The sequence below is a fragment of the Bufo gargarizans genome, chromosome 1 (assembly GCF_014858855.1).
Source record: "Bufo gargarizans isolate SCDJY-AF-19 chromosome 1, ASM1485885v1, whole genome shotgun sequence".
In the NCBI taxonomy this organism is placed as follows: Eukaryota; Metazoa; Chordata; class Amphibia; order Anura; family Bufonidae; genus Bufo; species Bufo gargarizans.
The window spans coordinates 243,628,142-243,652,283 of record NC_058080.1 but is presented as its reverse complement, the minus strand read 5'-3'; the positions used below and the strand labels follow the sequence as shown (position 1 = coordinate 243,652,283).

Sequence of the window (24,142 nt, the reverse complement as noted above, 5' to 3'; positions counted from 1 at the left end):
TGTGTCCACACTTGTGGCGATTGGTGGGTACTGTATATCTGTCTGGTCTTATTTGGTATCAGCACATAGTACATTGTATACAATTTTAAATCTTGCTTGTATGTCTTTGTAGTCCAATAAAATTTGAGTATTGATTTTATTATTGCCAGATGTGCCCTTTATTGGGGTTTTATTTTCTGCATATATATTTGTTGAACCACCAGTGTACTCCATTTGTTATTGTGTGTGCCCCCCATACACCATTTAACCTCCTCATAGCTTACTAAGCACAGTGCCGTACATTGGATAACAGCTGTGCTTGGTATTGTGAGCTTTTTTTCTCCTGGCCGTGATGCTATCCGCTGCGATTGGCCAGCTCACAACCAAGGAGAAGGAGACACCACTTGAGAAATGTGTCCGTCTCCTCCTCCCTGTAACGATGCTATTAATTAGCATACAGGGCGGGAAAAGTGAACGGGGGGCACAGCGGGGGGAACGGAGTAGCACATCTGAAAAATAAAAGCGCCATGATATCTACTACATTGCCTGGTACTAATTTCAATAGTTTTTTTATTGAGGTTACTATTCATGGCGACAAGTCCTGAAAGAGACCTGTTAATCATCCGTGGGAGGGGAGGGCAGTCGCAGCTCATAAATATCAGGACTCCAGCACTTAGCTCCTGCTGACACTTCTAACTAGGGATTTTGAGAAAGCGATTGGATCAAAAAAGTAAGTGACCACCCAACATTTCAGTCATGGTCATTAGGTTAGGTCTATGCTCCCAGATTAGGTGGCATAAAACTCATATGGGCTTTGCATGGCAGAAGCATTGTCACTTTGGGGTTCTTTCAACCTAGTGCCATTCACCTGTATCTACGTTCTGTACCCTTGACTAGGCATAACACAGAGTATAAGTTGACTGAACTACTCCCAGTAGCCTTCAAACTTCCATTCAGATCGAGCTGATAAATGACAGGCAAAATGAATTGTTTTCCAAGAGTCTGTGCTTGTCTAAGCATGTGTGATCCATGCCAACCCCTGTGATCCGATTACGAGATGCTGTGGCAAGATTTCTGGTGAAACTATAAAGAAGGCTCTGCTGAGCCATAAAACGGGACACACCCTATGGATGCGAAAGTGGCTGTGATTGATAAAACTTCTCCCAATTATATATTTTATAACACCTATAATTTCGACTTATGAAATACAGAGCTATTTGTAGGGTTATTGCCTTCTAATAAAGTTATGGTAATCACTAGGATGAACGAAGGAGCCAGCGTCCGACTGAAGTCTCTTGGGCCACTAGAGGAGATGATTCTGAGGGCCCACCCTCTTTGTATATAGGACCTTAAAGGGGTTGTGTCACGAAACATATTCCAAATTTTTCAAACCAGCACCTGGATCTGAATACTTTTGCATGTAATTCAAATTTTAGAATAGCCAGTGAGTAATTTAATAAAATGTATCTGTATAGCGCCCCCTGCTGTTTGCACTTCTCCTTATTTTTGTCAGTCTCAGCTGTTGGAATTCCACTGCACCAGCCATATGATCTGTTACAAGCTGTGGCAGTTACAGGGAGAGCTGCAGCAGAAAGGACACACTCCCTGGGCTGCCAGGCTGAAGATAATCTAGCAGAGCAATTGAAGAAGTGAATATGGAGATTTCTGGACAGGGCTGGTTCTTTGTTAGTAAGGTATTTTCATGTGCTATATGTCTAGTTTTCATTTTTACATCAGTCATGGCATAACCCTTTATACTGACCCTGCTTTTATTAGGGTTCCATTATTGTCATTGCTTGGGCCCCCTGGAGGATCCTTTGGTACACCGGTGGGCCAGTCCAACCCTGGAAGGAGCTGTCACTGCTTTTCTCTACATACCCAGCCCCCTCATTCACTTCATTGGAGTTGTGCTGTAGTTCCCCTTCATTCTCAGGACCAGTGGGCTTAAAGGGGGTTTCCCACAAAGAACATTTAACAAATAGGGGTTAAGTATCTGGTCAGTGGGACCTCCAGTGATCACAAGATTGAGGTCCCCAAGTCTCCATTGGGGCGGTAGTAGCGTATAGGTTACATATACTATATTTTATTTATTTTCATATAGCTTATACTTCTGAATAACTCCTTGAATTGATACATGTATCTCTTTAACTTGCTCTGTCAGAGAAAGTGCAATTCCTGCTTTTCAATGTATGGCCTTTTACTGAGTGCAAAAATTGCAGAGAAATATGGATCTCAAAAGCCAACATACATTCTTCTGCCATATTTTCTTTATTTTCTAGATAATGACACAAATAACACAGTTTCAGGTCTTTTCCTTTTCATCAACATAATAATGACAAAAAACTCAAGAATGTTTTCCAGGCTTTTATTAAAAATATAATTCCACTTGTAACAGTTTCATACGCAATGCAAATGTTTAGTATAATAAAAACATATATATTCAAAGGTTTCAAGCATAAAACATCCGCATTTGCTTAATATATATATAAAAATGTCCATACTTCCGAAAATATTGCAGTGCATTTCAGACATATTGCTTTCAAAAGTGTGATAACTCAATTTTCCTCTTTGACCTATTTTAGGTCACTTTTCCTACAAACATTTCAAAAAGACAAATATATTGCGCCTTAAAGGAAAAATAAAGCTACAGATTACATAAGTTAAAGGGTGTTCCCAGAACTCTATTTGCCTGGCACCAGCAGTAACTACTGATACAAGTTACTCTCCAGAATACTTAGGGAAAAAACTGTATGTGAGAACCAAAATGCCCAAACGTACGAGTACTCTGCCATGGTGGCAGTCATCAGCAGGGCAGACAAAAAAAGAGACCTCCAATGGCATTTTTGTATTAGGACTCATGCACACGAGTGTTGTGCAGATTCATGATAAAGCACCTATAGGCCTGTGCATCCATATGTGTACCCTACGGACCTTGAGTTCCGCTATACAGGATAGGTGCACATGAAAATGAAATTGTTTATCAGGCCTTGTTCACACAGTGCAGTGTAGAACTGGATGGTAGAGAAGTCCTACAATTTTTTACTATGCCTTATACTTTCAAACTCCACACCTAGCAAACATGTAGCAAAAGTACACTGTGTGAACGTGACTGGAAGAGCATTTGTCACCATGTTTTTAGTTAGAATAAATGCTATATTACAATAAATTCCCATAGTGTCTTTTTAAGCATTTTTTTGGGGGAAATTTTTAGTCTTGAGGAAATGAGTCTAAGTGTTTTTTTTTTGGTCTTCGAATGAGTCTAAAAGGAGTAGTCCAACCCTATACAATTGAGCCTCAGGATAGACCATCACTATCTGAATAGTGAAAACAATGGGAGGCAAACAACACATGGCTGCAGCAGGAATTTTGGTGTGGTGTCTGTGACAAAATTCCACTGGCAAAAATGTGAATGGGCACTTACTGCAGCACTGCTCCCAATGGGAGCAATGCTGCATTAATTAGTCTATCCACTTCACAATGGATTGAGTTGTATATTTCTGGCATCGAGTTCCAGCATTGGAGTATAACAGTAGTAAGGCAGGGTTTTGGGCCACCTTCCAATCAGAGTGATGGTCTATACTGAGAGTGAACCATCACTTGTGAAACCCTTTAACACCTGAAGGAAACGGTTGAACAAGTTATAAATAATCAATGGCAAATTGAGTGGATGACCCCCCCATATGTAAACGTGTCAATGCTACTAAGAGATCTTTGGAATAAAGCAGCTTATGACTTAGCCTTACATTTCTTTAAATGCATTTTACTTCCCCAGTCCATCAAATCACATGCTAATCATTCAGAACATAAAACCAATATGGTGTACCCGGAACACCGCTTACCAATGTACTTCAGCCATGAAGGGAAAACTCCTTTAATGCAAAAGTCCAATACAAACACTGCAGATACAAATCTCTCGATACTTCCCAGTTGGGTGAACGGTTGACTACATAGCAGCTCATAAATATTACAATACTGGTGATACCCTTCACCAGTATAATAACTATGCATATAACACTGTGGTACAAAACAGTTCATTTCTCATCCATTTCTGTGTATGGTACTTCAATAGTCAATGCAAGTCCATGATTGATGCGCTACATACTGACAAACAATAGCAAAACAGAACCTGCTGATAACATACATTGTTAAAATAGTTCTCATCCCTTTAACATAGGCCTACTATGTGAAAACACACACGACTATTAAACGGGCTGTCCAGGATTTTGATACGGATGGCCTTTCTCCAGGACAGGAGGTCATCAATATTTGATCGGTGGGGATCCAACTCCCAGCAGCCCCCCTGATCACCTGTTTGAAGAGGCCAGTGAGCACCCCGGCCTTTTCCTAGTCATGGAACACTGGTCATGACGATGCAGCTCAGTCCCATTCAAGAAAATAGGCCTGTGCTGCAATACTAAGCACAGCCACTATGCAATGTATGGCGATATGGTTGGTAAGCTGTGAGGAGTCCATCTTTTTATACAGCTGATCGGTGGCGGCCCCTGGTGTCAGCCCCCAATGATAAAATATTGATGAACTATATTGAGGATAGGCATCAGTATAACATTTCTGGGAAACCCCTTTAAACAGCTCTCCTTTATTGGAGTAAGTCTACTGTAAACCTCTTGAAAGGGGTGCAAAGCGCAGCACTGTCATTTTATTTTTAAATGAGTTTTCCAGGAACCCAAACATTTTGATGAAAAATAGCCAGGAATGATCTAAAATTGAAAAAAAAACAAAAACATCACTCATCTGCTCAGACTGCTAGCGATATTCTAGTGCTGCCGCTATGGTAGTATTTGTCTCCAGCGCTGCGACGATGACATCACCATCTCCTCTATGTGATCACTGCAGCCAACATTGGCCTCAGCAGTCACGTGAGGTACTTCGGCACCTTATCATAGCAAGACTGCAGCAGTGAAATAGCAAGACACCTAAGGGGAGTGATTGGCTGCAGTGATCACATGGATTAGTCAGTGATGTCATCACTGCAGCACTGGAAACAAAGACCACTGGGACTACCAGAGCAGCAACACTGGAGCAGCGGGAAATTGAGCAGTTGAGTATGACTTTTTCAAAAAAAAGTTTAGATCATTCCCAGACTTCATCAAAGTTTTTGGGGTCCCGGAAAACCCCTTTAAGAGTAAACATAGTGCAGTAAAATGTGTGGGTTTTATTTCGGGCTGCTTCTACAAAAATTACTCTTGTTGCCCATAGCAACCATTTACGATGCAGTTTTTATTTTTTCAAAGCAGTTTACAGTTGTTCTTCTCTTTGGACAATCCCTGTGAGTTAGAAGGGTCTCTTAGGGATAAGTGTCTCCTTGCCGGGATCCCCAGCTAACAGCGTTCCATACGGCCCCCCTCCCCACAGGGGAAATGAATCGGTGGTTTGTCTGTGTAATGGAGGTCAGATCCTCAAGAACCAGAGATGCTCTTTGAAACTGCTCTCCAAAAAATAAGGAATCCCCTTTTTTATCACTTAGGGTAGATGGAGTATCTAAACGGTACAACCCCTCTAAAAATGTAAGCTGAACTGTGATTGATTGCTTTGGGCAACAAGTGTAGTCCAACGCTAGCCTATTTTTATAAAGTGCCTAAGGTTGCAGCTGCCTTATATTTCGCTTGACACGACAGCGTTGTGCAACAATTTGCTGTCTGGTGTAAGTCAAATGACTTTTATATAACGTACTGTATTACATTGGGTAGCACAGGAGCATATATATTTATATAATTCATCTCGTACGGCGTATATCACGTATGACTGCTGGGCAGCTGAAAGGCCCCATATGTGATCGGAGGACAACAGCTCTTCATTTCTACTAAATGGAACATATGATGATGATGCTGTAACATGGAGCCATGTATATCGTGTGCCTGCTCCACAACATATATCCAAGCCTAAGGCACACGTTTCAAAGTACTGAAATCCTTCAAGGGAATCTGTCACCTGGTTTGACCATATTAAGCTCCCACCATTGCCATGTTTAATAAAATACCTTATTTCCTGCAGTGGTCTTCTTTCTTCTCTTCATGGTTTCATTTTGTTAAAAAAGCAATTTTTGTATTATGAACCCCGAAGGTGCCCAGTAACGCCCCACCCTTTGAGCCCAGTAACGCCCCCCTGCAGTGCCTAGCCCGCCTTAATTTAGAGCCCAAGCATGCCTTTTTTAACAAAATGAAACCATGAAGAGAAGAGAGAAGACCACTGCAGGAAATAAGGTATTTTTTTTATTAAACATGGCAATGGTGGGAGCTTAATATGGTCAAACCAGGTGACAGATTCCCTTTAAAGGGGTTGGTCACTTTCTGGTTATTGCTGACCAATGTCCTTGTAACAGGACTATATGGCATTTACTAATATAGCCTTTGTTGAAATTCTGCACCATTTTCTATATTTCATAAAGTATGCCCCCTGGTTGCTAAGTCTTTTGTGCTGTCCACATAGAGGTCCTGTCCATAAGATGGCCGCTGATGGAGGGTCATGTGACCAGGCAAATCACCTCCATGTGATGTCTCCTCCATTCAAATACACTGCACCCGCCATCTGCACTTGTTCTGTTGGGAGTTTAGTGCAGATGTGTGAAGTGTCTGGTCACATGACCCTCCATTGGCAGCCATTTTATGGAAAGGACCTCTATGCGGACACCACAGAAGATTTGCTGCACAAGGAGACTTATGAAATATAGCAAATGGCATAGAATATCAATAAAGGCTATATTAGTAAGTGCCACATAGTCAACTTACCTACACATTGGTCACAAGTAGCCAGAAAGTGGCCAACCCCTTTATTCGAATATGACCATGCAAGCTATTGATCTTTGTATACCTCCACATCATCACTGCAGCCAATCACTGGCCTCAGCAGTCTTGTGCCATACATCATGCGGCAGTGACATGGAGTATATATCACGTTATTGTTGCAGTCACGTAAACAAAGCTTGGCAAGTAGGACTAGAGTGAGAGTGCTAGAAACAGAAGGGGATTAACTAAATAGTTGCCAACTGTCCTGAATTTTCTGAGAATTTGCGCTGTCCCTGCATGAAACCCCACCCATAATTGGATGTTCCAGTTATGTTTGGATGTTCCTGGTGGGTGAGGCTTACATGCCCCGATTTTACCAACTGAATTGTGTGAGTATACCTTCCTTTATTTTATCACATTCAGTAGCTTTAGGCACTTTTTTTTAAATGACTTGGACAACCTCTTTAAACACCTAGAGAACAAAGATGGGCAGATTTATCAAAACTCATAGCAACCAATCAGATTGATCCTTTTTTCTTTTCCAAAAGAATGCTGAAAAATGAAAGGTGGAATCTGATTGGTTGCTATGAGCAACTCAGCCAGTTTCCCTTTACACCACTGTTGAGAAATCTCCCTCAATGTCTTTCAAGTGGAGCCCAGCCTTTCAAGGGGCTCTTCTGGTTTTCTATAATGTATAAAAGTACACTTCAGGAACTTTCATTGATGGAGATTTTTAACCTTTATAAGAGAACGTGTATTTGTGCTTCTCTAATGGAACACTACCAGGGTGTATTAGGGTGTAAGAGGACCTACTGACCTGTCTAAGTAATTAATTGATTCTACATGACATAATAATACTAAAAGCTTATGAATCACATAATAGTGTGAGGTCCAAATGGTGTGGCCCCAGCAATCAGACATTAGCACCTGTGTTGTGGATAGATGACACTTATAAAATGCCACAAAAGCAGTTCTATAACATGGTGTTCATTTTGAAAATGCTCCCTTTAGCTATGGTAAATCACAACTTTCTAATACACAGTACTTTATGTTGCTGTTCCTCGCCATTTTGAAGACCTCTGCTTGCTCTCAGAGAACAGGAACAACTTAATTAGATTCAGATGCTAAAAGCCTATCCTGATCCTATCCCAATGACGCCGATACAAAGCTTGTAGGGTATCTACTGTAACGAACCGCGTAGCTGTATCAGCAGAACATGATCAGGGCGGCCCCTGGAGGTAAACAAGAAGGTTTCCATTCTCTAACAGCAAGCAAAGGTGTTGAAAACAGTGAAGAATTCAATTATTAAATAGCTTTCCTTCCATAATGAATAAGCTTTAGTTACATGACCCCCGTTATTATCTTCACAGAGTCTGTCCTACAGATAACGCCAGAAGCGGAATAGTAGAGGATCACTTTACAAATCCCCACAATGTATAAGAAGGTTTTCATTGAGCACCCATTGCACTAAAATATCTAGACGTTGTGTTCTGTACTGCCCAGCAGTAACAGAGCAGAGTCCCAGTAACATGGTGAATCCTTCATACATGTAATAGCTCCCACTAGCAGTCAGCATGGCCACCGTTATATCCATGCAGTTATTTAACAGTATACTACAGACCAAATCCAGTGCATTTCAGTGCATTTTGTATGCTGCAGGCAGTACATTGTGAATTGACATCCTTAAAATGTTTCACCAATGTACAGTATGTCGGGAGACAGACAGATGTCTCAGGTCATCTGCCCATAGGGCACCCCCTGTACCATACATAAAGCCACGGCAGAACATCGAACTACACTTTAGGCCTCTTGCACACAACCTTTTTTTTTTCCGTTTAGGGCTTGTTCACACGACCGTGTGAGGCCCATGCCCGTGCTGTGGACCGCAAATTGCAGTCCGCTAAGCACGGGCACCTGCCGTGTGGCAGCCGCATAGGGATCACGGCCCCATTCACTTGAATGGGTCCGCAATCCCTCCGTTCCGCAAGCTCTATATTTTTGCGGTGCAGAAGCACGGAATGGAACCTCAGAAAGCACTCCGTAGTGTTCCGTTCCATAGTTCCGTTACACACCGTTCCGCATCTCTGGATTTGCGGACCCATTGAAATGAATGGGTCCGCATCCGTGATGAGAAATGACCATGGAACGGAACCTGTGTATTTCGGATCCACAAATGCGGTCTGCAATACGGAACCATTCATTTCAATGGGTCTTCCAAAAAACAGAATGTACTCCGTATGCATTCCGTTTCCGTATTTCCGTTCCTTTCTAAGATAGAACATGTTCTATTAGGGCTCATGCACACGACTTGCAATTTGCGCAACGGAACAGGAGGCCCATTATAGAGATGTCTATTCTTGTTCGCAAAACGGACAAGAATAGGACATGCCTCATAATTTTTGCGGGGTCACAGAACGGAGCAACGGATGCGAACAGCACACAGAGTGCTGTCCGCATCTTTTGCAGACCCATTGAAATGAATGATTCCCTATACGGACCGTATACGGACTCAAAATACGGTCCGTATACGGAACACAAAAAACGTTTGTGTGCTTGAGCCCTTATTGTCCGCATAACGGACAAGGATTGTACTGTTCTATTAGGGGCCAGCTGTTCCATTCCGCAAAAAACAGAATGCCATCCGTAGTTTTTGCGGATTTTGTTTTTTGTGGACCGCAAAACACTGAAAAAGCCATATGGTCGTGTGCAATACGCCTTAAAGGGCATCTGTCAGCAGATTTGTACCTATCAAACTGGCTGACCTGTTACATATGTGCTTGGCAGCTGAAGCCATCTGTGTTGGTCCCATGTTCTTATGTGCCTTCATTTATGTTTTGTTACATGCAAATGAGCCACTAGGAGCAATTGGGGCGTTGCCATTACACCTAGAGGCTGTGTTCTCTCTGCGACTGCCGCGACAGGGCCAGGCAGTGAAAACGTCATCACACTTGGCCCTGTCCATCAAAGTGCAGAGGGTGCGGCAGTTGCAGAGACAGCAGAGCCTGTAGGTGTAATGGCAACGCCCCTGTTGCTCCTAGAGGCTCATTTGCATATATTAAAACATCATTTTTTTTAACATGGGACCAACACAGATGGCTTCAGCTGCCGAGCGCACATACAACAGGTCAGCCAGTTTCATAGGTACAAGTCTGCTGACAGATGCCCTTTAAGATGCCAGAAATGATCTGCATATGTCATAGACGGTACAATCAGCTTGTCACTGTAGGTAATTGAGCATATAGTAAGGCATAAGATATTACCCATGTGACTCCCCATAGACAGATGTAATAGGGATAACTGAATCTCGTAGCACAAGGCGTAGCTGACTGCGGTACCCGTCTGTAGCTTAGAAATCCCACATAAGAGCCTCAGTCCGAGTAATTTCAGTATAAAGATCAGTCATATAACGTTCCTAGCACCAGAAAGCACATAAAAACAGTAATACATTGAAAGCAGTAATGTCAATGCAAACAAAGCTTTCATGTAACAGATCCACATTTTTCTGCAATAATCCATACTCCAAAAATACACTGAGAAAAAGAGATACATATAAGAGCTTATGAGAAGAATACTCATGAGAACGCCACCTCAGGGCTCCAGTGGACATCTCACTTAGGCTAACTAGTCTACAGTCTGCAAACCTAAACTCACACAATCCATCAGCCGTGGTTTGTCCTCCTCTTCTGACTCAGCGACTCGCCGCTTGGTTTCGCAGCATGCGTGCAAAGCTTATCTTGTAGGCTTCCGTAAAACCCACCAAACTTTGTGCAAGTCCCACATCCTGCAACATAACATGGAACTTGGTCCAAATCAGCAGATATATTCACTGTAAGGAGATATTGAAAAGTAACATAACGTGAGAAAAACAAGACTATTGGTCACACCAAGACATTATATCGGTGCCGAGAATCCTGCTCGGCCAGGGCACACACCAAAATTTTCCCTAACCTATGGCTGGCCACCAGATCTAATTATTTCCGCCACCTTCCGCTGTCAGAGGATGCCTGAGCAATAGGTTCTAGTAGCCTAGTTTCCAACAAATGTGCGCTATGTGTCTTGTTTGCTGTATTACCTCTGCCTGATCTACGTAATGACCCTGAGCTGTCTGGCCCGACCCTCTGACTGACTTTGGGTTGCATGAACTCTGTCTGCCCGACCTTGGCTTTTTCCTGACTACAGTTTTGCCTGATCCCTAAAGTGTTTTGCACCAGTGTCCCTTCACCCCATGAGTCAGCATTCTACTAAACAGAGACTACTCCAAGAAGTAGCTGTCTGGTAGTTCCTCTGCAGTGAAGTCCAGATCCCTATATAGGTGTTAAGGGGTGAAGACTAGGGGGAGCAATAAAATAACGACCTTTGGAGTAGCTCCAATTCAGATTTATTTAGTAGACACAGCCATAGACACATCTGCTTTGTAACAGTTTTAAGACAAAAAAATGACACAAAAAAACAGCACAAATCTCTCCCTGCTCATAGCTGGTGTAAGTTTCATTTCCTAGTGTAAAGACAACACTAGGTGCACAAAATGCATAAAGAGGTGTTCACCTATTAATAATTTCGGAGCATATTATTCCATTGCAAATCAATTTATGAAACTCAAAAGGGGTTGTCTTCTCTAGTCAGGGTTGTATTTATAGCTGGTGCCCCCTAGTCTGAATACATCCTATCAGGTCAAGTCCCCAGTAATTGATATTCCCCTATAGTGCCCACCATAATGCCTCCTATAGTGCCACGAGTAATATCTCCCAGTGTCCCAGTCGTAATGTTCCCCACAGTGCCCCTCCCCAGTAGTAATGCCCTCTACAGTGGACCCCAGTAGTAATATGCCCCACAGTGCCCCTTTCCTGGTAACGTGTATCACAGTGCCTCACCAGTAGTAATGTCCCCAAGTGGCCAGTGAAGGGAAAAAAATAATAATACTCATCTGGTCTAGTTCCCCACCATCCGTGATGCAGGGTACTGGCCTTTTTAGGCCTTCAGTCTGGGATGCTGGGACGCCCTTGGGTTTACTGCCTCATTGGTAGGGTTGCCACCCAGCTGTTATCTCGCCCGTATTTTAGTGGCCCTGCCTGTGCCAGTAATTTTTTTTCTACCAGCAATATTAATTTCTGGTATTTTCCTACAAGGCCTGTTACTAATGAGCGCTTCCATTGCGGAGCGCTCATTAGTACAGTCTTTATCTCCCCCCAACTTGTGTTAATTAAGAAAGAAAAAGCACTCACCTTCTCTATTTGCCTGCGCTATTTGCCAGGGAACACTTGCTGCTGATTGGAGGACAGGACTTGGGAGATGTCATCACGCTGGAGAGCATGTCCTATGCACATACAGTCAGCAGGGAGTGTCCACCGCAGCACGAGAAAATGGAGGAGGTGAGTGCTTTTTTTTGTTTGTTGCAGAAACAGAGAAGGGGAATCTAATGGGGGCATTACTCTTACTGGGGAGCACTAATGGGGAACATTACTCTTAATGGGGGGCATTAATGGGGAGCATTACTCTTACTGGGGGCACTAATGGGGGCATTACTCTTACTGGGGGGCACTAATGGGGGCATTACGCTTACTGGGTGGCTCTAATGGGGGGCACTAAAGGCAGCAACCCTACTTATAGGCCTCAGGTCTACTACTAGGCCTGGGACCTATGAGGTGGAACGGTAAGGTGGGAAAACATCGGTTTCCATTACCCATCGTAGTATTCAACTGAATCTTCATCCTGATAATGGCAATACAGTTGAACTCAGGAGGGGGACTTGCAGCGGCCATTTAGGTACACATATTTCCAGGTTCCCAACTTCCAGACACGTAGGCATGTGCCCTCAGGTGCCTAATTGTAAATACGACCCTGAATCTGAGACATTTACAGCCACGCGCTCCTCCTGCTTCCTCTGCCAGCCCCTTCCTCTCCTTCCTGATTAGGTGACATGTTACCTTTATTCTGTGGCTCAGTATGATTACAGTGATAGCAAATTTGTATACTTTTGCCGATATTTTAATACTTAAAAAAAAAAGTTGGAAAAAACATTTACTTTTTGTCGTCATATTCTGACAACCAAAGCTTTTTTATATTTCCATCTACAGAGCTGTGTGAGGGCAAGTTGTAGTTTGGCACTTTTTGATTACTTTTTATGAACTTTTTTGAGAGGGTTAGGTGACCAAAAAATGGCTATTCAGGCATTTAGATTTTTTTCTTGTCTGTAAAAGCATTCACCACGCAGGACAAATACTTTTATATTTTAATAATTTGGACATTTTTAATCCTCATAGAGGACCTGAACATGCCAAAGGCAGGGCTTACAAGGGGGCCAAGATGGGGTTCCCTCGCTGACTAGCCACTGAGATGCCTCAGTCACTACTGACTGAGGGATCTAAAGGGTTAAGTGTCTATGATTAGAGTTATATCCGAGACTGCCCATGGGTGTCACCTGTCTAACACAGCAGTCGCCCAAGTGCCGTGGCACCAGCTCAGCTCCTGAGCCAGCACCATCTTTATCTTTCTACATTCACCATAAGTGTTTATGCCACATTTGCCACATTGCTAAAAACTGGGAGAGGCCTATGCTACGTACCTGGCACATGTATTAAAAATTTACACCAGTTAATGTAAATTATACCTGGAATCTATGTCAGGCCTTGGATGGAGTAGATTTCTATTTGGGAAATCATCCAACGGAATCTACAACAGTGTCCTTCTTGCCTCCATCAGGCCAGTACCTTTTTTGCTCTATGGAATAGTGCAGTAGAAAAGCATCCAGTAAAGAATTTACATTGTGCAAGATACTTTTTTCACAATGGGACCCTACAAGTGTATGCCTATACAGTGGCATCACTGGAGGTAACTGCAGGGGCAGGAGGGTTCTTCTAATTTATAACTGTGCCAGGCACAGCAAAATACTATGTGACAGTGGTCTTGGAAAGAAATGGACTGCAGAGTCAGTCTACACAAGTTGGTTTTTAGTCTGTAACAATGGAGAACCCTAGATCTTTATAGGAGCTGTATCCAAAAGACTGTGGGATATTCCTAATCAACATGCAATAATACATGTGTCTTTTTAGCACTGGCTCAAATTGTTTCTTTATGTTCCTTATAAAAAGATACCTATTATAACCCAGTAAAGCTATCTCACATGTAACATTGTAACCGTAGGTATCTACAGAAGGCTCTGTATACTGTGGTCTCCAGAGTGCATGTACAGAACCTTAGCTCCCATTCATATGCAGTGCCCTGCCTCCAGCTCTGTACACTGTACGTATAGTTTCCAATGCAGTGGCTATCTGAAATAGTTGACCGTCAGGGGGGCAGGTGGCGGATCCCCACAGATATGATACTGATCACCTGTCCTAAGGATAGGTCATCAATATTGGGAGTGGATCCCCAAGATACGATACTGATCACCTGTCCTAAGGAACGATCAATATCTGGAGCTTGTGATAGGTCATCAATATCTGGAGCATATTCCCACAGATATGATACTACTGATCACCTGTCCTAAGGATAGGTCATCAATATCTGGAGCGGATCCCCACAGATATGATACTGATCACCTGTCCTAAGGCTAGGTCATCAATATCTGGAGCGGATCCCCACAGATATAATACTGATCACCTGTCCTAAGGGTAGGTCATCAATATCTGGAGCGGATCCCACAGATATGATACTGATCACCTGTCCTAAGGATAGGTCATCAATATCTGGAGCAGATTCCCACAGATATGATACTGATCACCTGTCCTAATGATAGGTAATCAATATCTGGAGCGGATCCCCACAGATATGATACTGATCGCCTGTCCTAAGGAAAGGAGATCAATATCTGGAGTGGATTCCCACAGATATGATAGTGATCATCTGTCCTAAGGATAGACCATCAATATCTGGAGTGGATCCCCACAGATATGATACTGATCACCTGTCCTAAGGATAGACCATCAATATCTGGAGCTGACCCCACATATATGATACTGATCACCTGTCCTAAGGATAGGTCATCAATATCTGGAGTGGATTCCCACAGATATAATACTGATCACCTGTCCTAACGATAGGTCATCAATATCTGGAGCGGATCCCCCAGATATGATACTGATCGCCTGTCCTAAGGATAGGTCCTCAATATCTGGAGCGGATCCCCACAGATATAATACTGATCACCTGTCCTAAGGATAGGTCAGCAATATCTGGAGCGGATCCCACAGATATGATACTGATCACCTGTCCTAAGGATAGGTCATCAATATCTGGAGCGGATTCCCACAGATATGATAGTGATCACCTGTCCTAAGGAAAGGTCATGAATATCTGGAGCGGATCCCCACAGATATGATACTGATCACCTGTCCTAAGGATAGACCATCAATATCTGTAGCCGATCCCCACATAAATGATACTGATCACCTGTCCTAAGGATAGGTCATCAATATCTGGAGTGGATTCCCACAGATATGATAGTGATCACCTGTCCTAAGGATAGGCCATCAATATCTGGAGTGGATTCCCACAGATATGATACTAATCACCTGTCCTAAGGATAGGTTATCAATATCTGGAGTGGATTCCCACAGATATGATAGTGGTCACCTGTCCTAAGGCTATGCCATCAATTTCTGGAGCGGATCCCCACAGATATGATACTGATCACCTGTCCTAAGAATAGGTCATCAATATCTGGAGCTGATCCCCACAGATATGATACTGATCACCTGTCCTAAGAATAGGTCATCAATATCTGGAGCGGATTCCCACAGATATGATACTGATCACCTGTCCTAAGAATAGGTCATCAATATCTGGAGCGGATTCCCACAGATATGATACTGATCACCTGTCCTAAGAATAGCTCATCAATATCTGGAGCGGATTTCCACAGATATGATACTGATCACCTGTCCTAAGAATAGGTCATCAATATCTGGAGCGGATTCCCACAGATATGATACTGATCACCTGTCCTAAGGATAGGCCATCAATATCTGGAGCAGATTCCCACAGATATGATACTGATCACCTGTCCTAAGGATAGGTCATCAATATCTGGAGTGGATTCCCACAGATATGATACTGATTACCTGTCCTAAGGGTAGGCGATCAATTTCTGATCAATATCTGGAGCAGATCCCCACAGATATGATACTGATCACCTGTCCTAAGGATAGGTCATCAATATCTGGAGCTGATCCCCACAGATATGATACTGATCACCTGTCCTAAGGGTAGGCCATCAATATCTGGAGCAGATTCCCACAGATATGATACTGATCACCTGTCCTAAGGATAGGTCATCAATATCTGGAGCTGATCCCCACAGATATGATACTGATCACCTGTCCTAAGGGTAGGCCATCAATATCTGGAGCAGATTCCCACAGATATGATACTGATCACCTGTCCTAAGGGTAGGCCATCAATATCTGGAGCAGATTCCCACAGATATGATACTGATCACCTGTCCTAAGGATAGGTCATCAATATCTGGAGCTGATCCCCACAGATATGATACTGATCACCTGTCCTAAGGGTAGGCCATCAATATCTGGAGCAGATTCCCACAGATATGATACTGATCACCTGTCCTAAGGGTAGGTCATCAATATCTGGAGCTGATCCCCACAGATATGATACTGATCACCTGTCCTAAGGGTAGGCCATCAATATCTGGAGCAGATTCCCACAGATATGATACTGATCACCTGTCCTAAGGATAGGCCCTCAATAGCTGGAGAAGATTCCCACAGATATGATACTGATCACCTGTCCTAAGGGTAAGTCATCAATACCTGCGCAGACCTTTAAAAATGTGAAAAAAAAATAGAAACGGATACGTTTGTCCATATGACAGACAGACCCGTTCTAATAATGCATTTGTGAGACGGATCCGAATCCAGATCCGTCTACAAATGTTGTCCGTTTGCATGCAGATTGCCGGATGCGGCAGGCAGTTCCGGTGACAGAACTGCTTGCCGGATCACTCTGCGGCAAGTGTGAAAGTAGCCTAAGATTCATAAGGCATCTTTCCATTCTCCAGGCGCCGGTGCTCAAAATATCACCCCCATATATAGCATATCATGGTAATAAAGGGAACCTGTCACATAGAGCATACTGAACAGATTGATATATGGAAAGATTCGGGGCACCTTGTATTTTATTCATTGAATATCCAGGGACATTCTGGGTTTTGGAGTGCAGTGGGCAATGCTATACACTGATGGACAGCTGTCCCTATGCACACGTATACGGGGCTGTCAATCATTGAGCGAGATCCCCACTGGACACCTATTATACAGAGCAAGGATTTCAATTAATAAATGACAAGTTTTACTGAATATTTTTTCATAAAACCATATATCAATCTGCTCGGCTCCTCCTGCTGTACAATATGATGTTAGTAAATTGGACAGCAACCTTAACATGACGAATTCCCTTTAATCGTTAAAGGGGTTTTCCGTGAATAATGACTTTTTATCTAATGCCCACAGTCTGCGTCTGTAAAGAAGTGTCATACTTAGGCTACTTTCACACTCGGATGCGGATCCGTCATGGATATGCACAAACGCTTCAGTTCAGATAATACAACCGCATGCATCCGTTCAGAACGGATCCGTTTGTATTATCTGTAACATAGCCAAGTTTTCTATTGTGCCATATTGTGTCAGTGCAAACGGATCCGTCCCCATTGACTTACATTGTGTGCCAGGACGTTTGCCTCCGCATCATCAGGCAGACACCAAAACGCTGCAGGAGTCACATGCTCCACTGCAGGCAGCGTTTTGTTGTCCGCCTCCAGAGCGGGATAGAGACATAAAGGAGGAAAACTGATGCATTCTGAGCAGATCCTTATCCATTCAGAATGCATTAGGGCAAAACTGATCCGTTTTGGACCGCTTGTGAGAGCCCTGAACTGATCTCACAAACAGAAAGCCAAAACGCCAGTGCCACCTGCATCCTGCCACTCTGGTCCTCCACTATGGCTACTGGATGTCCATGTTCCTGTCTCTAGACTGTCCACATCAGCCGCTGTATGGACATGGTACATGTACAGTACATGTAGGACCCAGAGATAGTGGAGCATGTGACCATGCTCATGTAGCACTGGAACATGTACAGTACATGTAGGACCCAGAGATAGTGGAGCATGTGACCATGCTCATGTAGCGCTGGAACATGTACAGTACATGTAGGACCCAGAGATAGTGCAGCATGTGACCATGCTCATGTAGCACTGGAACATGTACAGTACATGTAGGACCCAGAGATAGTGGAGCATGTGACCATGCTCATGTAGCACTGGAACATGTACAGTACATGTAGGACCCAGAGATAGTGGAGCATGTGACCATGCTCATGTAGCACTGGAACATGTACAGTACATGTAGGACCCAGAGATAGTGGAGCATGTGACCATGCTCATGTAGCACTGGAACATATACAGTACATGTAGGACCCAGAGATAGTGGAGCATGTAACCATGCTCATGTAGCACTGGAACATGTACAGTACATGTAGGACCCAGAGATAGTGGAGCATGTGACCATGCTCATGTAGCACTGGAACATGTACAGTACATGTAGGACCCAGAGATAGTGGAGCATGTGACCATGCTCATGTAGCGCTGGAACATGTACAGTACATATAGGACCCAGAGCGGAGGACTGGAGTTGGCGAGAAAACAGGCAAGTACAAATCTACTTTTTACAGAGGCAGACTGCAGGCATTAGATTAAAAAAAGGTATTATTCCCAGAGAACCTCTTTAAGGTAGAAATTTAGGGCATGATAATGTGTTGTGTGCAGTAAAAGAAGTGGTTTACACACTGCATCTCTCTTGTTCTCATAGAATTTGTCGACCTAAACAACATAAACTATAAAATCTGACAAATTTGAGGTAGAACAAGTTTACCTGAGCATTCATCTGTGCTCCACGACAAAACGCATGGTGGTGCCATCAAAGGATGGTGGAGCCACAATCCTGGGCCCAGGTTGAGAGAACATGCTGATCATCTGTTTTCCATCTGGGCAGCCTATGGATCCTCTTCTGATATTAGTGGCTTGTCCTATTGATGAATTGGCAGTTGAAGACCCGGTAGCTAAATAGTAGGGGCTATCAGCCATACCCAAATCTCCAAGCTGGGATCCCTCCATTACTGGCATTTCATAGGATTGTTCACTGCCTGGATTGGAAAGTTGAGTTTGTAGAGTGTTTGGAGGAAGAACAGCAGTTGGAGGAGTGGGTAAAAAACCTGGATAAAACATGTAAGCAGTTCCATATGCACCAGGGCTAAGGGCTAGTTGTGGCATATGAAGGGGCACTGGGGTAACAGGAGGAGGGGGAACAGGAACATCAACATACTGTCCAGTTTCTGGGTCAAAGAGTCTCCTTTTGACTGGTTGCACAGGAGTGTCCACTAAGTAATACTGTCCTGTAGCTAGATCTACCAACATCTTTCTCTGGGTCTGGGGGTACATCTCTGCTGGAGTGGCTGAGGTCAAAGGAGGGGAGTAATAGATAGGGCCTTGGGCAGTGGGCATTGCCATGGCTACTGGTGGCAGTGGGTGATGATAGATTGCAGCTGGTGGGACAGAGTCAGGAGTCTGAGGTTCAGAGCCTGCTGAAGCTGCTCTGGTAGGTTGGACACCCTCTTTCACCTTGTTGCTCCAGTCTCTTGGCGCTTTGATGGGACTCTTGGGGCTGGATGCTTGTGTCTTGGTGCTGAATGGAGGGAGGGTGCACAGAGCTGCAGCTTCCCGGACTGTGGCTGCAGCTTCCCGGATAATACTGGTAGTCTCTCGGCTGTTGGCAGTGCTGTGTGTGCTGCTGTCTTTAGTGCTCGGGGTGACTTCTTTGGTATTGCTAGTGTTCTCTCCAGTACCTATGTCTCGGTTGTTGGCCAGTGGTTCCCGGATGCTTACTGGAGGTTTTGCATCTGCTGCTGTCTTTACCGGGATGGTGAGGTAGTTTTCAAAATCAGCACTGGCTTTGCGCACCAGAGAAGGCGGCTGCACTTCAGTCTTCTTGGGCTCCTCTGTGGACATGCCAGGGATCTTAAGGGTGGTGGGAGGTTGTGGTCGGGTGTTTTTGGTATTGAGGGTGGACTCCAGGCTCTGTTGCTTGCTCTTGGCCGGGGTGGCGCTCACAGTGAGCACATTAACGTTTTTGGAACCGGCTCTAGTACATGGGTTAGTCTGCTGTTGTTCCTGCTTCTTGCCTTCTGTGAACCTGGACACCTGAAATGTCTTGGCTGGTGCCTTGCTCTCCTTGGTTAGTGGAAGCTTAGTGGGGTTCCTGTCCACACCTGGGTGAGAATTGCGGCGAACCAGCGGCTCAGCCGCTTTGCTGACCAGGGGGACGGATGCTTTGCGGGTGATCTCAGCCATAGGCCTGGCTTCTTCCGCCGCCTTTCTGTCGATGGAAGCTTCGTGGCAGGCAATCATGGAGAGCACATGGCTGCCTTTGAGCGGTTGCACTTCATCTTTGCGCTTCCATTCTTTCTTGTCAAACACATAGAGCTGCTCCATGGTCTTCACTGCAGCGGTAAGCTTCTCCAGAGCTGCCTTAGACTGCGGGGACTTGGACTCAGGCTTTACCTCAGGCTCCTTTGGCTTCTCCTGCTTCCACTTAGAGGCCTTAGATACGATCTTTACCACTGGAATCCTGGGTCCTGTTTTATTGGGTGCAATGGTGGCCACCGGCAACCTGCCAGATGCCCGGTGTACCAAGACAGTGTCTGCAGGAGATAGACCTTTCTCCATGGCATTGTCTGATGGGCTATCCTTTTCTCCTTCTTTGTTCTTCACAGCCTGGCAGGTGATTACAATGGGGGACAATGAGGAGGACCTCTTGTTCTGCTTTGACTTGGGGTCTGTGGCGCTGTGGTCGGACATTACACTGCCCCTGTCGCTGCCTTCACCAGTGTCATGACTATAGGAGCTTTTCAGCAGCTTTCTGACGTCCCTCACCTGGTGAATAGCTCCTTGTGCTTTGGGTTTGGCCTCTCTTACATCTCTTACAAGGAACTGGGGCATTTTCTCCAGAACTTCAGCTCTGGAAGGGACTTGATTTCTGAGGTCTTCTGCAGCTTTGGACAGACTGGCAGCACTGGCTGCTAGGTTTGGAGTCAGCAGCTTGGCAATGTTAAATGGGCTATCTTTATTCTCTGTGGATAATCCTAGCTTTAGTTTAATCTCCTGAGGCTTGGGGGTGATCCTGGGGGTCAACCTGCTCACTGAAGCCTCCAAGATATGGAGTTTTTCACTCTTGATTTCATTCTCATTGCGGCTGAAGCAGGTCTGGTGGGCATAGGTAGACACAGAGTACTTTGTAGCTTGCTTCTCCACCTGCTTCTCTTTTGGAGTGTGTTGTATGCCAGGGACATACAGCCGGGACATCTTGGTGGACTGCACAGAAGAGATTTCTCCTAACTCTGCTCTCCAGTCCCTTTCTAGTGGGATCTTTATCCTTCTTGCTTTTGCCACATTCTCCTCGATTTTCTTTTCCATCTTTTCTATTTCCTTCTCCTTCCACGACCTGAAGGCGCTGTTCTGACTTCGGAGAAAGATACTCTTCATGGTCTCCGATGCTGTCTTCTTCATCTCACATATGCTTTCTTCTCGGTGGGTCTCAAAGGGTGACATTCGTTTATTATCTAAAGAAGTCACATCTTTATTAGTCGCTGATTTGGCCTCAAAAAGCTCCCCCAGATCCTCACTGCTGACCAGGGTAAAGTCAGAGCCTGCCTCGGAGAACTTGGAGTTCTGCCTCTGCAGACCCTTCTCCTTAGCTCCTTCGCTGTCTTTGGAGACCGCTTTTTGGGAGGTGTCGTTGAGCTCCCCTCTTTCCATCTTGAACTCCTGCTCCCGACGCATTTTTTTGGAGATGATGTTTTTCAGCAGGCTTGAGGCGTACTTGGATTTGTGGGTGCCCTCCATGGCTTCTACCAGAGTGCTGCCGCTCAGCTTGTTCACCTCCAGACTCGGGGCAGCACGGTCTCTTGGCAGGTTCTCTGTAACTCCATCTGTGCCAGCCGAGCCTGGAGCATGATCAGTGCTTGCCTGCTTGCTGACTCGCTCCTTCCCGGCGGCAGCACTAGCCTTCACATTACTGCTGCTGATATTTAGGGTCTCGGTCAACGTTACGATCCTGGATCCAGACTGGATGCGCTTGGAGGAGCTTGCTGGGTTTGCCCGCTTCTCTGCCACCTCGCTGACCACCAGCTCGAAAGCCTTGGTCTCAGACTTGTTGGCTTGCACATACACCTGCTGCTCCTTGCTTTCATCCTTGCCTATCTTCTTCAGTCCAAAGTTGGAAGTGGCTGAGTGCTGGTGCAGGGTCTTCTCTGCTTTCTGCGAGAGGAAAGACCCTCCTTTCCAGTCCAGGTAGGTGGACCAGCTGTTTATCCCTATGTTCTGGTCGGACAGAGACGTGGTGGACTCGCTGGAGCTGAAGTTGATGGCTTCAAAGTAGGGATAAGCCAGGCTGCGGAAAGCCCTGGAGGTCAGGTTCCGCACCTCCTTGTCGGCATCATCTAGCTCGCTGACTGCGCTGGAAGCTCCGCTGGAAATGCCTGCATGGACCCCGCTGCGAGCCTGGAGTCTTGCCGGTATGGCCACCAGCCTGTGGGCGTCCGCTGCCTGGGAGTAAGGGTGGCAGTGGTACTGCTGCAGAGCCTTGCCGCCGGTGGCTGTGGACAGGCAGTAGCTCATGTCTGGATCATGCTTGGCATCAGCAGGGGCGCTGTTTTGGTTGCTCAGGATGTTGCTAGGCTCATTTATAGCCTTGGATGCGGTCTTGATTGATAGGAGGATCTGTCCTTTGGAGATCCCTGCCTTGGACTCGTCCAGCCTGCTCTTGGTGCTGCTCCTGCTGCTGCTGGGGGATGGCTCGCTCTCCGAGTAGGTGCTGACCAGCTCGGTGCTGCCCAGGCTGTCTGTGGGGTTGGGATCACTGGCAGTGCTCAAGTAGTAGCTGCAGTCCTCGTCGGTCGGGGTGCCCCCCTGGCTGTCAAACGAGGCGTATTCCAAGAAGCTGCAGGGGGCGCTGTCCGCCGGCTCACTCCAAGTGGATGGGGCCAGCCCAAAGTCAGGGTAGTCGGGCTCCTGGTCTGCCTCGCAGAGCTGGATTTCGTGGGTGGTGATGTAGTGCGCCTCGTCGTTGGCACAGGGCATAAGAGGGGACGGGTAGGACGCGGTGCCCTCACAGCTGGCCGGCTGGTCAGGCGCTGTGTGCCCGGGACTCTGCCTTCTCCCCACAGCGCTGAGAGTGACGGTGAGCCCCGCCGTGCCAGCCGCTCTGCCCTGCGCTGGCACCGGGATTTCCACATACCCTGCCTCCGGCTGTGCCACCGTCTTCAGGCTCTCCATGTCCGCGCTGCCCGCCTGTTGCATGGCTGCTGCCCGTGTGTGCCAGGCGTGTAGCTGTCAGCCTGACTGGCCCCAGAAATGAAGGCAATGCAGATGGGAAATTCTTCTTTTCCTGAATGGGATTCATACGTCACCCTGAGAGGGTTTCAGTGACATTGAGTGTGACACATGAGGGGGCAGACATGTGCTTTATGTCTTTGTCCCTTTGTAGTGTGCAGCATTGTCCCACCATCCGCCCTCTGGGCATGTTCAGCCTTCACCCAGGTCCTACTGAAAAGCTGGGGCATGGGAGAATTCCCAGTATCAGCTTTCCTAGAAAATCCTGACACTAGACTCCATGGGGGGAAGGAGAGGGCTGGAAGATTGCTAGCCATGCACTCATTTAATCCACCTGAATTCCGAGGATCCAGAAAAAACGAAAAAATTCTCAAAAATGACCAATTCTAGCAAGACGGCGCTCGTTTCTTGTGTAAAATACGCGGACTGGGCATTTTCCATGCCCTGAGACCTCAATGAGAAAAGACTAGAGCTGAGCGAAGTTCTTGAAAATTTGATTCGGCTACTTCACCGAATAAAAAAAAATAAAAATCTTCGTGACGAAGTGCAGTTCTTTGTAAGCAGTGGGTGCAATGACGGGAGCGGCGATGGCGCCGCCCCCTTCTGATTGTACCGTCAGATGCAGCGTCCATCGCTGACATTAATATTAAAGTCTATAATAAATAAAATCATACCTCATCCATTTGATCACGAAGAGCCCGCCGCCACCATCTTGATTGAAGATCCAGAGCACGGCGCGTTATGACGTCATCATAAGCCAGCGTGGTGACGTCATACGTGAGATTTTGTGCGGGATCTTCAAGCAAGATGGCATACTCACCTCATCCATTTGATCGAAAGCAGCCCGCCGTCGCCTTCTTGATTGAAGATCCAGAGCGAAATTTCACACGGCACGTTATGACGTCATCACGTCAGCAGATTTCGTGCGGGATCTTCAATCAAGATGGTGGCGGCGGCCTCTTCTCAATCAAATGGATGAGGTGAGTATGCCATCTTGCTTGAAGATCCTGCACGAAATCTC

The 24,142-nt window shown here is 45.5% G+C and overlaps 1 protein-coding gene across 1 annotated transcript; it reads right to left on the bottom strand.

The window, feature by feature from the left end:
• Nucleotides 1-9,827: 9,827 nt before the first annotated feature.
• Nucleotides 9,828-23,580, bottom strand: C1H4orf54 (chromosome 1 C4orf54 homolog). Its single transcript, XM_044302363.1, has 2 exons — nt 18,608-23,580; nt 9,828-10,548 (listed from the first exon to the last, which is right to left on the bottom strand). Exon 1 carries the CDS (start codon nt 23,086-23,088, stop codon nt 18,616-18,618), a length of 4,473 nt encoding a protein of 1,490 aa, XP_044158298.1. The 5' UTR covers nt 23,089-23,580; the 3' UTR covers nt 9,828-10,548; nt 18,608-18,615.
• Between the last annotated feature and the right edge of the window lie 562 nt (nt 23,581-24,142).

Coding starts and splice junctions, on each gene's coding strand:
- C1H4orf54 (XM_044302363.1), bottom strand. CDS start 23,088: ATGCAACAGGCGGGCAGCGCGGACATGGAGAGCCTGAAGACGGTGGCA.